General features: G+C 42.6%; 1 protein-coding gene across 2 annotated transcripts in view; it reads right to left on the reverse strand.

Moving 5' to 3' along the window:
• Positions 1-2818: 2818 nt before the first annotated feature.
• The window catches only part of hmcn2 (hemicentin 2), a 40286-nt gene continuing 29511 nt past the window's right edge, over positions 2819-13593 (reverse strand). For both annotated transcript variants that reach the window (XM_028414153.1, XM_028414152.1), the window contains exons 52-81: positions 13417-13558; positions 12849-12993; positions 12653-12780; positions 12420-12576; positions 12191-12312; positions 11945-12109; positions 11739-11846; positions 10412-10546; positions 10205-10339; positions 9829-10098; positions 9562-9752; positions 9264-9477; positions 9053-9187; positions 8782-8972; positions 8079-8160; positions 7698-7868; positions 7460-7612; positions 7234-7371; positions 6829-6950; positions 6484-6724; positions 6343-6402; positions 6128-6247; positions 5920-6054; positions 5656-5775; positions 5436-5561; positions 5200-5328; positions 4813-5106; positions 4547-4666; positions 4338-4464; positions 2819-4254 (exon numbers count right to left, since the gene is read on the reverse strand). In XM_028414153.1, the coding sequence (XP_028269954.1) occupies positions 3876-4254; positions 4338-4464; positions 4547-4666; positions 4813-5106; positions 5200-5328; positions 5436-5561; positions 5656-5775; positions 5920-6054; positions 6128-6247; positions 6343-6402; positions 6484-6724; positions 6829-6950; positions 7234-7371; positions 7460-7612; positions 7698-7868; positions 8079-8160; positions 8782-8972; positions 9053-9187; positions 9264-9477; positions 9562-9752; positions 9829-10098; positions 10205-10339; positions 10412-10546; positions 11739-11846; positions 11945-12109; positions 12191-12312; positions 12420-12576; positions 12653-12780; positions 12849-12993; positions 13417-13558 (4755 nt within the window). In that variant the 3' untranslated portion in view covers positions 2819-3875. The remainder of the gene's footprint in view (positions 4255-4337; positions 4465-4546; positions 4667-4812; positions 5107-5199; positions 5329-5435; positions 5562-5655; positions 5776-5919; positions 6055-6127; positions 6248-6342; positions 6403-6483; positions 6725-6828; positions 6951-7233; positions 7372-7459; positions 7613-7697; positions 7869-8078; positions 8161-8781; positions 8973-9052; positions 9188-9263; positions 9478-9561; positions 9753-9828; positions 10099-10204; positions 10340-10411; positions 10547-11738; positions 11847-11944; positions 12110-12190; positions 12313-12419; positions 12577-12652; positions 12781-12848; positions 12994-13416; positions 13559-13593) is intronic.

A 13593-nucleotide genomic window follows, 5' to 3' on the forward strand; every position in this document is an offset into this window, starting at 1 on the left:
AACTAAACTGACAATTTTAAGTGTTTTCTTCATTTTAGTATTGAAACTACAATGCTGTGCAAAATGTGTGCCTTGTAAAAGGTACACATTTTTGGCCTCTGTGCACCATCATGTTGAATTTAAAATGAAACACTCAAGATATGGATTAAGTTAAGACTTTCTGCTTCAGTTCAAAGGTTTTGACAAAAGTGTCACTAACGATTCAGGAATATAGCCATTTTATACACAGACACATTTTTGGTGGTTCTGAGTGTTACATTTGCATTTGGTAGTGTTCACTGGAACTCTCATCATGAGGTTTAAGAGCTGTCTATGCAAATGAAGGAGGCCACTGAAACAACAAAATGAAGACAAAAGCACTGAGAGTGACCAATAAAACATCTGGAACATTCTTACAAGGAAGGAATGAACTGACAAGCTCAGCAAAAGACCTGGAAGACCACAAAAGACACAAGACAGGATTCTGTCCACGAGGAAGTAGAACCCTTTTATAACATCTAGACAAGTCTGGAGGAGGTAGGTGTGTCATGTATAGAGTGTATAGATCTATCAATCTATCAACGATTCAATAATGAACCTGAATGTAGTTTAATTTGATTAATAGAGACTGAAATAATTGGTCACAATAAGTGTCTGCTCAAGCTGCAGGGCCATCACTGGTTCATCTTAATGTTGTAGAAATGCCAAATGTAGAATTTGTCAATTTCTGAAAATCTATTTTAAAAAGGTTGAGTTATGCAGTCTGAAGTGTATACTAATTTTTTGACCAACCAAATGTCAAACCCTCTATTGGTATCTCTCTATCAGCAACACTACCCTGGTACAGCTGAGTTGGACCAGTCAGACGAGAATGAACTTTTAAATAGTTGTGTGACCTCCAAGCTCTCTGCGTATGAGCACTCCATTGGTCGTTTAGATTTGACATGTAGTGTAGTTTAGTGTCCTAAACCTAAGAGAAATGCCCCACCAGCTGCTAAATGCTTCTCTAAAACTGACACTGTTTGTCTGATGTTTAAGAGTGTATTTTGTCATATTTTTTTTCCCAATGAAAGCAGCTGCCTGCATCTGGAAAACAGTGCAAGCTGTAAGGACATAAACAATGAGCTAAAAGACTTTGTGGATGTGAAGGGTACTTCAAAGCTAAAGAATGATCCTGCCATTTTACATTAGTCATTGACCATTTGCAAATATTGATTAGCCCATCTTTAGCTTTGTGATATTGTGAGGAATATGAAAGTTTGTTTTCTATTAAAGGAAACAATGCCTCAGACAAAATTTGGGACAAAGTGAAGTTTGACAAGACTGTGACTGGAAGAATTCTTTTGTTTGCAGGTTTAATTTGTTAATGACGGTTGGGCTCTAAGCTCCATTGCTCATACCTACTAATAGGCTACAGTGTTGTGCTCATTAGTGAGTGGAGCACAGCAAGTCCCCATTTCTCCTGACATCCTGACTGTGTAAAGCAGTAGGGGAGATGGTACTGGTAGCCATTGCTCAGCCCTAAGCATTCCCACTAATACTTTGTGCTTTATAGAAAGGGGGGAAACAGCCTTCAGTCTGCCTTACAGTGCATTACATGTGTAAGAGGGAATTTGTGCTTTATGAAAGCTTAATGAATGACTAGCTCCCACGTTTGCCTGCGGGCCTGCTGTTCTTCTCGGAGAGTAACGACTCTTCCTCTTACCTTTTTTAAAAGCCATTTTTATACATTTTTAACCACCATTTTCTATTTACATGTGTCTGGTAAAGTTTAATTGCTGCTGCATGCTTTATATTAAGGATGCGGCACAGATTGTTTTAATTAGCCTCATGTGTAGTAGCCTCATAGTGAAAAAGAATTACATTTAATGGCTGTTTGTTTAGAAACAGAAATATCAGGAAGCAGCATGGAAAACATGAGCACACAGAGCTATAGGAAAAAAGATGTAAATGTTTAGCCTGCACGATAGTAGTGGTTACCCATCACCAGAAAGGCACAACAACCAAACAAGCTGCTTGTAATGTCATCAAACTCATCTCCAGTAATGTATCTAAATAAATAAATACACTCGTAACTCTCCTAACATTTATTCAACTCGAATAATTATTTATTGTAACCAGAAGCTGAGTGATGACAGCTGAGAGACTAACCAGCAGTGGTGGATAACACATGAACACATGAAGCTAAACTGTGCTCCACCTACTGAGCAGTTGAAGTACTACATGAACCAGTGGCCACTTTCTACACACCTGTTTGCAGAGTGAGGCCTGTTTTGCAGCAGCATCCCTGCTCTAGTAATAAATAAAAATGATCTTTTTGCATTATAGTTTAATGATAATGCTGGAATAAATAATACATTATTTGTATCTTAGGTGTTGCCATCTGCTACCTCAGTGTCACAGAAGTACAGGAGAACCTGTAGGTACTGTGCTCCTCTGCATGTGGATATTGCCAAATTCAAACGTGATAGACATGCATGACAGGAACGGCCAGTCAACATATCGTGTCCACTTTCTGGCAAAAAGAGGTGAAGAAGAAAATCAAAAAGACTAGTATTCTTCTTCTGCAGCACCTTATTCACCTGATTTGTCACCCTCAGATTATTTCCACCCCACAATAAAGAAGGTGTTTTGACAGTGATGATGACCTCATTGCTGCTGTACAGCACTTTCTGAAGGTATGTTTTTCACAGATGCTCTCTTGGATATTTGAGGCCAGACAAAGTTCACCACATCAAAATGACACTTTTAAATGTACAAAAGGTTTGGGTCAAAGTTGCAGCAGGGTTGAATTAAAATATAATAAAGGTGTAATAGTGTTTTTTAATGAAAACAAAAATCACAATTTGTTCATTTTATTTCCAAAGTACTTGGCATCATTTACAGCAACATGGTCATATTTGTTTAATCAGCAACATTTTATTGTTGATCTTTGGTTAATAAGATTTGTGCATAGATATCACGTTTCATTACTGTACCAACCATGAACGTTGACATTAGTGTTGTGTAAGGCATATGAATGCAGAAAAGACATGTTTCATTAGTTGTGGCTAAACTGACTTGCTTTTTGTTTCTTGTAACAACCAGAACCGTTGCATCTTTGAAATAGTGTCAACACTCAAATACATTCAGAGTAGCACCTTCACAAGTTCTGTGACAAAACAAGTGTTATAAAAGAGTACAAAAACACATAAGATAGATGAAAAAACTATTGCTAGCTCACTGTTGCAATGCCAGTAGATTCTTATTAACGAACCCTCTAAAACAAGAGGTTGTTTAAACCAGTGATTTGTTCAATGACTTAAATAAATTAAAACAATAGGGGCATACATTTCACATAGCTATGGAAGGCTTGTATTTCCAAGTGCATGCTGCAAATACATTTTTTAAGGGGAAAAAAAACATCAGTTCCAGAATTAAACATTCAACAAGATACAAAATCATAGATAGCAAAACATAAAAACTCAGTTATTTCCTAATGGACACTAAATAACTTCAGTGCTTGGTTGACATATTTTTTTAGCATTATGCATTTATAGATATTAAGGAAATATGCAATATGCTCTCAGCCTTTGTCTCCAAATAGCACATATGGTAAATAAATGAACAGAATATTTGTTCACCCAGCATGTCTCAGTTCACATGTTCTGCTCTGTATTCAACTCCAAAGATCCCACTGAAGGCAGCATCTGAGAAAGGGTCTATTCACTATGACACCAGACACTCAATTCATTGATTTCCACTTACTAATGTGTCCATAAAAACGTTTTATTTTATTTTTCTATTTTTTGCAGAGCCTACATGTCCAAGGCACAGAGCTTTAGGAATATTGTCTTATAGGGGACAGGCACTCAAAGGCCAGTGTGGGACAGTCATCTGTGAAGCAGCACAGAGGATCAGTAGGGGTATGTTGAGATGGAGATGTAGATGATGAACATACTCTGGTAGGTAATGCGGCCCTGCAGTGAGATAGTGGTGGCCTGTACTTTGAGCCGCACCAGTCCCGGCCTGTCCAGAACCCGCAGGGTGAAGATAATTCCCCTGCCGGCTTCATCTCGGATGCCAAACACGCGGCTTATTGCCCTGTCCTCTGATTCTTGCTCAAGTATTGTAAATGATGTGCGTTCTTGCAGGATGCCCGACTCAGAGAAAGCGGACAGTCGTACCACATTGTGATTAGCTGGAATGCCAGAGGGAAGAGTGATCAGCTTGTACTGCAGGAGCAGAGGAGAGCCTCCAGCGGTGCAATCCAGAGAGCATGGTCTGTAACAGGTCCTTTAAAAGCAGCAGGAGAGAGGAAACACGTCACTGACTGCAGCCTGCTTAGTCTTTAAAGGATTATTAGTCATGCATGTTACCCAGGGCTTCCTCCAGTCTGGTAGGATGCAGGGCAGGGTGTGTCCAGACACTGGTATCCCCCTCTGGTGTTAAAACACATCTGATCGTGGCCACACTGGATACCTTGTTCTACACACTCATCAATGTCTAACAGTAGAGAAAGAGGATAGAAACTTTTTTTAAAATAACAGAAATATGAAGGGACTACACAATCCAAGCAGACACTTGCCTTTACAGCTTCTGCCATTGGGTAGCAGCTGGTATCCTTGAGGACACAGGCACTGGAAGCTGCCAATGGTGTTCCGACATTCATGTTGGCATGGCTTTCTAAGCAGACACTCATCCACGTCTGCACAGAAGAGAATGTGTAAGATGCAAGTAGCCAACAACACAACATCCTAATTTCTATAAGATATATTAAAAAAAGCTCATCTTAATTCTGACAACAAAATGTTGCCTTTTAGCTAATTTGCAACTGTATGAAGCTAAACATACCGACACATGTGCCGTCTCTGTTAGTGTACCCGGCAGGACAGCTCTGTCTGGTAATGCGAGTTACTCCATTAGACCGCGAAAGGATTGGCCTGCCAAGGGAAGAAACCAGCTGTGGGCGAAGTCTTGCCCTGACACTGGTGCCATTGGTAAAGGTGTGCCCTCTCTCCAGTCCTGCACAGGAGCGCCCATCCCCAAGCAGCACTGTACCTGGAGGGCACAGGCACCTAAAGCTGCCAGGCACATTCCGACACTGGAAGGCACAGGGGTTTGGTGTTTGCAAACACTCATCTATGTCTGAAAGGTAAAAGAAAACTCATTTTAGATCTAATGCATGCAGCCATTAAAGAGGTCAAATGTTTGATCAGACAATAATGATAATCTGAATACCAAGACATGGAAGCCCCACTCCCTGAGTCCGGTAACCTCTGGGACACACACAACCATAACCTCCTATTGTATTCTGACATATCTGAGTGTAACGACACATGTGACTTCCGTCCTGGCACTCATCGATATCTGAAAAATATGTGGTTGGCAACAGCATTTTGAAACAAATTTTGAATAGAAATGTGTAGTCTAATTTAGAACGATCAGAAAGATCAGAAAGTGTGACAGCCACTGACCCATGCAGGCTCCATTCTCTGCTTGAGTCATTCCAGAAGGGCAACTGTCAAAGCACTGGTATCCTCCCTCAGTGTTACGGCACTGCTGATGAGCTGGGCAGATGTTTCTTGTGCACTCGTTGATATCTGTAATCCAGTATTAGAGCTGTTACTGACTTTCAATATTTTGAAACTTTCTAAATGTAAAGGTCACTTTTTTGACCAGTGGGAGCTGACTGACCAATGCACCGATGCCCTGACAGCTGGTATCCCGGGTGGCAGATACAGCGGTAGGATCCCAGAGTATTGAGGCACTGATGCTGGCACGGGGAGACAGCAGACTCCTGGCACTCATCCACATCTGAAACACAGTTGGGTTCATCAGTTAATGTGTATACAAATATACTATGTTAAGAAATTTGATTGTATTTGTTCACATACTAATTCAGGTGCAAGTATATTATAAGACATTGCATGCATTAGGTGTTGATTGACAGAAACTTGCCTTCACAGCTGGTTCCTGTGATGCTGGGTTTAAATCCGGGTCCACACTTTGCCTGGCAGCGATATGTACCCACTGTATTGACACACTGCTGGTTGTAGCGGCACATGTGTGAGCCTTGCGTGCACTCATCGATATCTGCACAGAGGTATAAGATTAGCAGTAAAACGTGATTTTTGCATCATGACAGCTCCTTATCTTTTTGTCTCACCTTGGCACGTGTTGGTTTCTGAAGAAACAGTGAAGCCAGACGGACAAGAGCAGGAAAAGCCGCCCATGATGTTGTTACATGAATGAGAGCAGGGAGACTGGAGCGCACATTCATCTTCATCTGATAAGATATAATAATAATCATGTTACTGTGACAGATGTTCAGAAAATGTTGCCAAATGATAAATAAGTAGTAAAAAAAAGAAAACAGCATACCAGCACAGTAGGAGGCTGTGTCAAGACTGAAACCCTTAGGGCATTTGTCTTCATAACCATCTGCAAACAGAGTGTCCAGGCACAGTTAGCCATTACAACTTTCAGATGGTGAAGTTTTACATCATTGTAAATTTTCCAGACCTGGAATGAGGAGGCTGGCAGTGATATGGAAGTCCAGAGAGAGCGTAAACATGTTGTAGACACTGTTGATCCTGGAAACTTTGAGCAGCTGGAGCAGAGGGCCCTGGCGCTCCTCCTGGCCCTCGTAAATAATTGTGTGATTACAGCGCAGCACCATGGGATTTCCTCCTCTCTGGTGGGTCTGCGATGACCACGAGTACAGCTGCCCCTGGCCTGTCTGCACATATGACTCATCAAATTCCTACAGGACGGAAGCAAAATCAGTTCACAAAGATGAATTCTAAAGTATGACAGCATTACATTCTTTGGAATGACACTGTTAGGCAAAATAAGCAGTGAACACACCTGTAGGCTCAGTTGAGGGAATGATAATGAAGGAGGGACAAAGCCATTAATGACTATGTCGATAAGTAAAAATCCCTCAGAATCCACACCTCTGGCAACGTGGGTCAAACGTAGGATCTCTCCTGTTAGAAGGGATTGAATGTGTAAAAAAGTGCAGAAACCTAAGAAAATACAGCCTTTATGTGCAAATATATGTATATTATGGTAGTGAGTGGTGCCATCTGGTGGCTTTTTTATAAAAGAGCACACAAGGGGGGCAATAAATAACATATGTATAGTTAAGTGTATGTTTGGACCATTGCAGAATTATGCATGGCAAAATAAGTCCACAAAGATGGGAGAAGAAACTCCCAAAACATTTAAATATGCAATGTGTGAGATATTAGCTGACTTAACAAAGCTCACCGGTCTCAAACTCCAGCTGAGACTCTTGTCTGAACTGGCCCTGAGTGAATGAGTAGCCATTTCTGGCTGCTCCGTTCTGCAGCACAGTGGTCCAATAGATGGGCGCAAACACAGACACAAGCACTCGCAGCAAAGGACCTACAACAAAACAGCATGAGTTCCTGATCCCTGACAGGCCAGCAGAAAAGGTCTCAACAGTTTTCATGCACTGTCCACAATCACTTACCCACAGTGGGAGGGATGTTGTCCAAATGTGCCTGCACAGTGCTGCTCCCCTCTTCTGTATTGTCTGTAATGTTGGCCTCCAGGAATGACACACCAAACTCTCTCTCATTCACCATTCCTATCAGGCTCCCTCGGGTTTTGCGTGGAACCTCGCCTTTTACCACCACAGTGATAAAAGTGTGATTTTTCATGCATACATCTCTAAAGGTTTAAAAGAAAGGCTGGTATATAAGTCGTACCTGGACACAGACCGGCCTGACATTTACGTGAGTCTATGCTGGGGCCGCTGCAAGATCGTCCACCATTGGCTGGTGCTGGGTTGTTGCATAGTCTGGTTCGTTCCTGGAAGCCTTGCCCACAAGTGCTACTACATGGACCCCACTCTTCCCAGTTAGAGTAGCCTCCACTGACTAACAAAGAGAAGGAGAAGAGAGAAGTAAGGAGCAGCCGTTAGAAGCAGAAGTAAGGTATAAACCCCAAGACCTTCAAAATAATAACTTGCATCAAACTAATTCAAACTGAGACAGTCTTTGCCATGAGGTTCGAGAGGTACCCTGTTACTATTTTGTCATTTATTTCAAAACCCATAAAAGCGTGTGTAATTGTATAGACAAACTCACCCTGAACCTTGAGTGTAATGGTCCTCTCAGCTACTCCAGCCTCACTCTCAGCCACACACTGATACTCCCCTTCATCTGCAGCCTGTACATCAAGCAGGTAGAGGACTAAATTATTGTCTGATTGGATAACAGACCTTCAGGAGAAAGTGGTCTTTAAATCATATATACTTTTACAGCAAAGGAAAGCTAACATCATAGCAAAAAAAGCTGTCATTTTCAATGAGGCAGTTGGATTTATTCCATTGAATTATTTGTCATAATACATATTATTGGGCCGGAGAGTGGAAATTTCACATTAGAGCACTCCGAGGAAAGGACAGTCATCTGTCTGTGAGAACGTCTCAGCTGCAGGCTGTGCAATTATAGCAGCAGTTAGAGAGGATAACAAGGTTACAGGCTAGGAAAAGAGGGGCAGAGTCTGGGAACATCCAGTGCTCTGTTCATCTCTCTCCTCCGCTGCTAATGCTGTTAGCCTCTCTGACGGAAGTGAATCTGATTTGGGTGGAAGCAAGACACTGCAGGACAGTCATCCACTGTTTCTCCACCCAAGGGGACTGCAGATGAAGGCTGAGCAGGAAGAACACTGTTCCATTGTTCTCTGTGACATGAAACTTTGTTGATGCTTTAAACTGAAGCGACTCAAGTGACAAGGTCACTGCTGTAAAATGACAAAGCAAAGGGCCATGGTAAACGTTATACTTACTGTAATGCTATAAATGACCAGGGATCCATTGTGGAGTGTTTGCATTCGGAGGAAATGGAGTAAAGGTTTTCCATTTCTGAGCCAGCTAAGGGTGGGGCTGGGGTCTCCGTGCACAGGACAGTCCAGCACAGCAGAGCCACCCTGGATTACAGTCCGAGTCATGTGGGCTTCACCTTTTAACACTGGAGGCTCTGAAGATACACAGCACATACATCAAGCTACTGTAAACATCTGAAGTTATATAAGTGGAAATCCTCGACAAACAGCTCACCTCTAATGCGAACAAATGACAGTGCTCTGATGGAGCCCACACTGTTTTCTGCTATGCACACATAGGTCCCAGCATCACTCCGAGTCACATTATCAATGATAATGGAGCTCCTGCCTGCTTCATCTATCGTGGCACCTGGAACATTTTTAATCAGTAGATGCATCACTGAATCCTACGGGCAGTGTGGCTTTTAAATGAAGAAAGGCTCTACCTCCATAGGGACTGTTGTTGACAGTCCAAGAGATGATGGGAGAAGGTGTTCCCTGAGCATGACAGGACAAAGCCAGGCTCTGCCCTTTGTTCAGGGTTACATCACCTGGCAGCTCCTTGAAGGCAGGCCTCATGTTGATGGACAGGCGGATGTCTTGTCTCACAGAACCTGCTGTGTTGGTGGCCACACATGTGAACACACCAGCATCCCCTGGCTGTGTGAAGACAGTCAGAAATTGGCCAAAAATAGACTAGATAAATAGAATTTCAGAATTCACTGAGAATGTGTCATAGCTTACCTCCGCTCTCTCAAGTATCAGTTCTCCTGACCGCAGGACAGTGAATTTGCCGGGAAGGCTGGGCACCATCACACCATCCTTTTCCCATGACACTCTGGGTTCAGGTGAACCCTGAGCAGCACAGGGCAGCAGTGCCTGAAATCCCTGAATGACTGACAGTTCTGTTTGTGTGGCAGGGATCATCGGTGGGACTAAAAGGCAACAGCATCATTACATAATCATGCCATGGTGTGTATACACAAAGATGTTAAAAAGGCCTCTTCTCACCTAGAATAAGCAGCCTCATGTCGTGGCTGGCTCTCCCGGCCAGGTTTTTGGCAGTACACGTGTAAAGACCTGCGTCACTGCGCTGAGTAGAAGTAATTGCCAGAGTTCCATTGGCAAAGACGTGTATGTGGGCACTGTCACTAACAGGCCTTCTGTCTTTGTGCCACGTAACTTCAGGCTGAGGCTGCCCATCAGCTACACACTCAAGACTGACTGGCTGACCTAAGACAGCAGTGTACTCAACACGAGGCACGCTCAGCACTGGTGGAACTGCAGAAACATCAGGTTAGGTATTAACACATGCAAGTACACACATGTTAATACATTTGGAGAAATCATCATGGTTCCCATCTGTGAGATGGAAAGTCCAGATTACCTTGAAGGACTAGTTTGGTCCTGCCTACAGCCACACCAGCTTCATTTTTTGCCAGGCACTGGTAGGTCCCTGCATCACCCAGAGTCACACGAGAGAACTTCAGGGCTCCATTTGAGAGCACAGCCAGCCTGTGACCTGTGACGAAAAAACATGTGTTTTAATAATGGGATTATCATTATTAACTAACTATGTTGTATTCACTCTTACCTGCTGCTATGGAGACCCCCTCTCTTTGCCAGGTGATTGATGGTCTGGGAAAGCCTTGAGCTTCACAGGGGAGAACTGTTCCATGATGCAACACCACTTGTACCTCCTCTGCCATTGGCCTGATTTCTGGTGGTTCTATATGCAATGAACAAACACATTATCATACAGTCATGCTCAAAGTTTAGTATGCTCACGTTTAATTCTGTGTTTTTTGGGGGTCTTAGTAATAGATAAATACAACCTCAGATACAACTATCTTTCTAACTTTTCACTTTTTCAAAAGTCAAAAAGAAAAAAAAAACATGTGTACAATATTAAGTACCCTCATGATTCAACAGCTTGTAGATACAGCTTTAGCAGCAATAAGTTGAAGTAATGGTTTCCTGTATGACTATCAGTCTGTCACATCATTGTAGAGGAATTCTTCTTCACAACATTCATTCAGTTCATTGAGGTTTTTGGACATTCACTTATACACAGACCTCTTAAGGATCCGCTCAGATCTGGACTTGTTTGGTCTTCTTTTAATTGTGCTATCAAGCACATTAACATTAAACATGCTCATTGAGCAAAGCTCTTGGGCTTTTTATTTTGCATTTCTCTGATCTTAGGTTGAATTTGCTGGGACGTCCACTCCTGTCAAGATTGACAGCTGTCTGACAGCTGTCAGCAGTTTCATAGTCGTTAGCCAGTTGTTAGACACACCTGGCCCAGTCAGCCAGAACATCACAGGTAAGTATGGAAACATTTAGTGCTATTGTTTTTAAGTTTTTTTAAGTTTTACCCAGACCCACCCACATAGGTCTGTAACCACATATAAACCATGTTTCCCACCAAACAGTTAGAACTGATGAAGCTGCTTGGATGAGCAGCGAAACGTCTTCAAGAAAACTCTACAAGTCCAGACGCCTTGCTTCAATCTTCTCTACGTATTGACAGCTGTCTTGAATGTTTTCCACTTGTGAATAATCTTTCTCACTGTAGAACGCTGAACTCTACAGTTGCTGCTCCATTGTTTCAATGATCCACCATTGTTTATGTATTTCTCTTTTGACTGCAACTGTCAAAACGTCTGTTTTTATAGAGGTCTGTAACCTGCTGATGATCAATTCATCAAGGACTGATGATCAGCAGCACCTGCTGCAGCAAGGTACAGTTTGTTTTTGTTTGTCTAAAGTAGTTTTTGCTTACTACTAAGACCACATAAAATCAGAAGATTTTTATCATGTTTGTTCATAAAAATTAAGAGTTGGTACAAACATTTGAACATGAGTACATGCATATATGTTTAAACAAGGGTGCTCAGGTAATGTTATTCAATGCTCACCTTGCACAGTGAGAGAGATGTGTTTGTGAGCCACCCCAGCAGGGTTGCGGGCTGAGCATGTGTATCTTCCTGCATGGCTTGGCAGTGCAGCAGTTATCTCCAGCACCCCTGCAAACAAATGGGTACAAAGGTCATGGTAAGATCATGTATAATGTTGTTTTGTGGTATTGTGGTCCCAGGACAGTTTCTTCTGTGTGTTGTCTTACCAGTAGGAAGGACTCGGTAACTTCCCCCTCTGGAGCTCAGTTGGGCTCCTCCCTTCGTCCAGGTGACTGTGGGCTGTGGGTGGCCTTGTACGTTACAGGGTAACACCACAGGAGACATCTTCACAGCATTAACTGTTGTGACATCATCCTCAATAGATGGTGGAACTACAGCGGAGAATGGCAAATTCATGAGTTCCATCATCTGAAATAACTTTCTGTGCAGTGCACAAAATTCAATATCAATACCTTGTAGGATGACCTCAATGACCCTGCGTTCCTCTCCAACATCATTGACTGCAGTGCACTCAAAATAACCTTCATCCTCATTGGTTGGGGATAAAATAACCAGAGAGCCAGAGGACAATAACCTGGACAGATTAGCAAAACTGTATCAGCTTTTATGTTTTCATATCTGTATGACTTGTGATGAATATGTATTGTGTATAAGAGATTGCTGCTGCTGCTTTGTCCCTACCGATATGAAGCAGGCTGCTGGCTGATATCAAGCGGAGTGCTATTCCTCTTCCAGGAAACTTTTGGTGGGGGTATACCGGTAGTCTCACAGCTTAGTATAGCTCGGATTCCAGTAGTAACAGTCACATTAAATGGACCAGGACTGATTGAAGGTCCCACTAATGAGAGAACAGCATAGGGTTAGCAGAAAAAACACAGAACAGAAGTCATAATTGAAATACATGTGACATTTACCAAATACACGTAGATCCATTCCTCTGTGATCAGAGCCAGCCTGGTTGGACACAGTGCAGTAGTAGCGACCAGCATCATTCAGTTGAGCCCCATGAACACGCAAGGACCCTTCTGATAGCATGGTGTACCTGAAACAAATATACAGTGTGTTGATAGATGTAATCAAGTACACATACATTATAGTTATTGGACATACCTATTGTTATCTTTTGGTACAGGGAAGCCATCTTTTCTCCATATGACTGCAGGTGAGGAGTCACCTTCAACTTCACAGGGTAAAACTGCATCCTGGCCAATATGTACAGTCACCATTGGGCCACTCTCTTTTATCACTGGTGGTACTGGAAATTAGGTGACATATGCATATAGTGAGTGGCGTGTGAGACTTAAATATTTGCAACTGCAATAAGGCACCATGGAAATAATCCTCGATCCTTAAGAAGGAGTCAGACCACCCTACAGTGCTATGTATCATCTTTACCCAACCAAACAGAACAGGTTAAAGAGCTGTCTCGACTCCTGCCTATCTCGTCTGACACCTCAGACACTCATGTTACTTGGCACAGGAAAGGTATTTGATCATATCTAAGGTAGGTAGAATTACCCTATCTATCATGGGGTAGGAGGTGAAAGGACTCACTGCCACCACACTATGGACATTGGGGGTTTTTCCATTGTTGCATGTGTGATGGCTGATATGTTATTGTGGAGCCAAACAATGGGCTCTATGTTTAAATTATGCCATAATTGACAGGTAGACTTACAGAGAATTTCCACTGTGAAGAAGAGACTGTTGCTTCCAGCCATGTTGGTCACCACACAGCTGTACTGGCCACTGTCCTCAGGCCGGACTTCATGTATCTCCAGGTACTGACCTCCTGCCAGCTGCTCGATCCGACCACCCAGCTGATGTAACAGGAGATAAGGTGAAGAGACACACC

The sequence above is a fragment of the Parambassis ranga genome, chromosome 9 (genome assembly GCF_900634625.1).
Source record: "Parambassis ranga chromosome 9, fParRan2.1, whole genome shotgun sequence".
Taxonomy (NCBI): domain Eukaryota; kingdom Metazoa; phylum Chordata; class Actinopteri; family Ambassidae; genus Parambassis; species Parambassis ranga.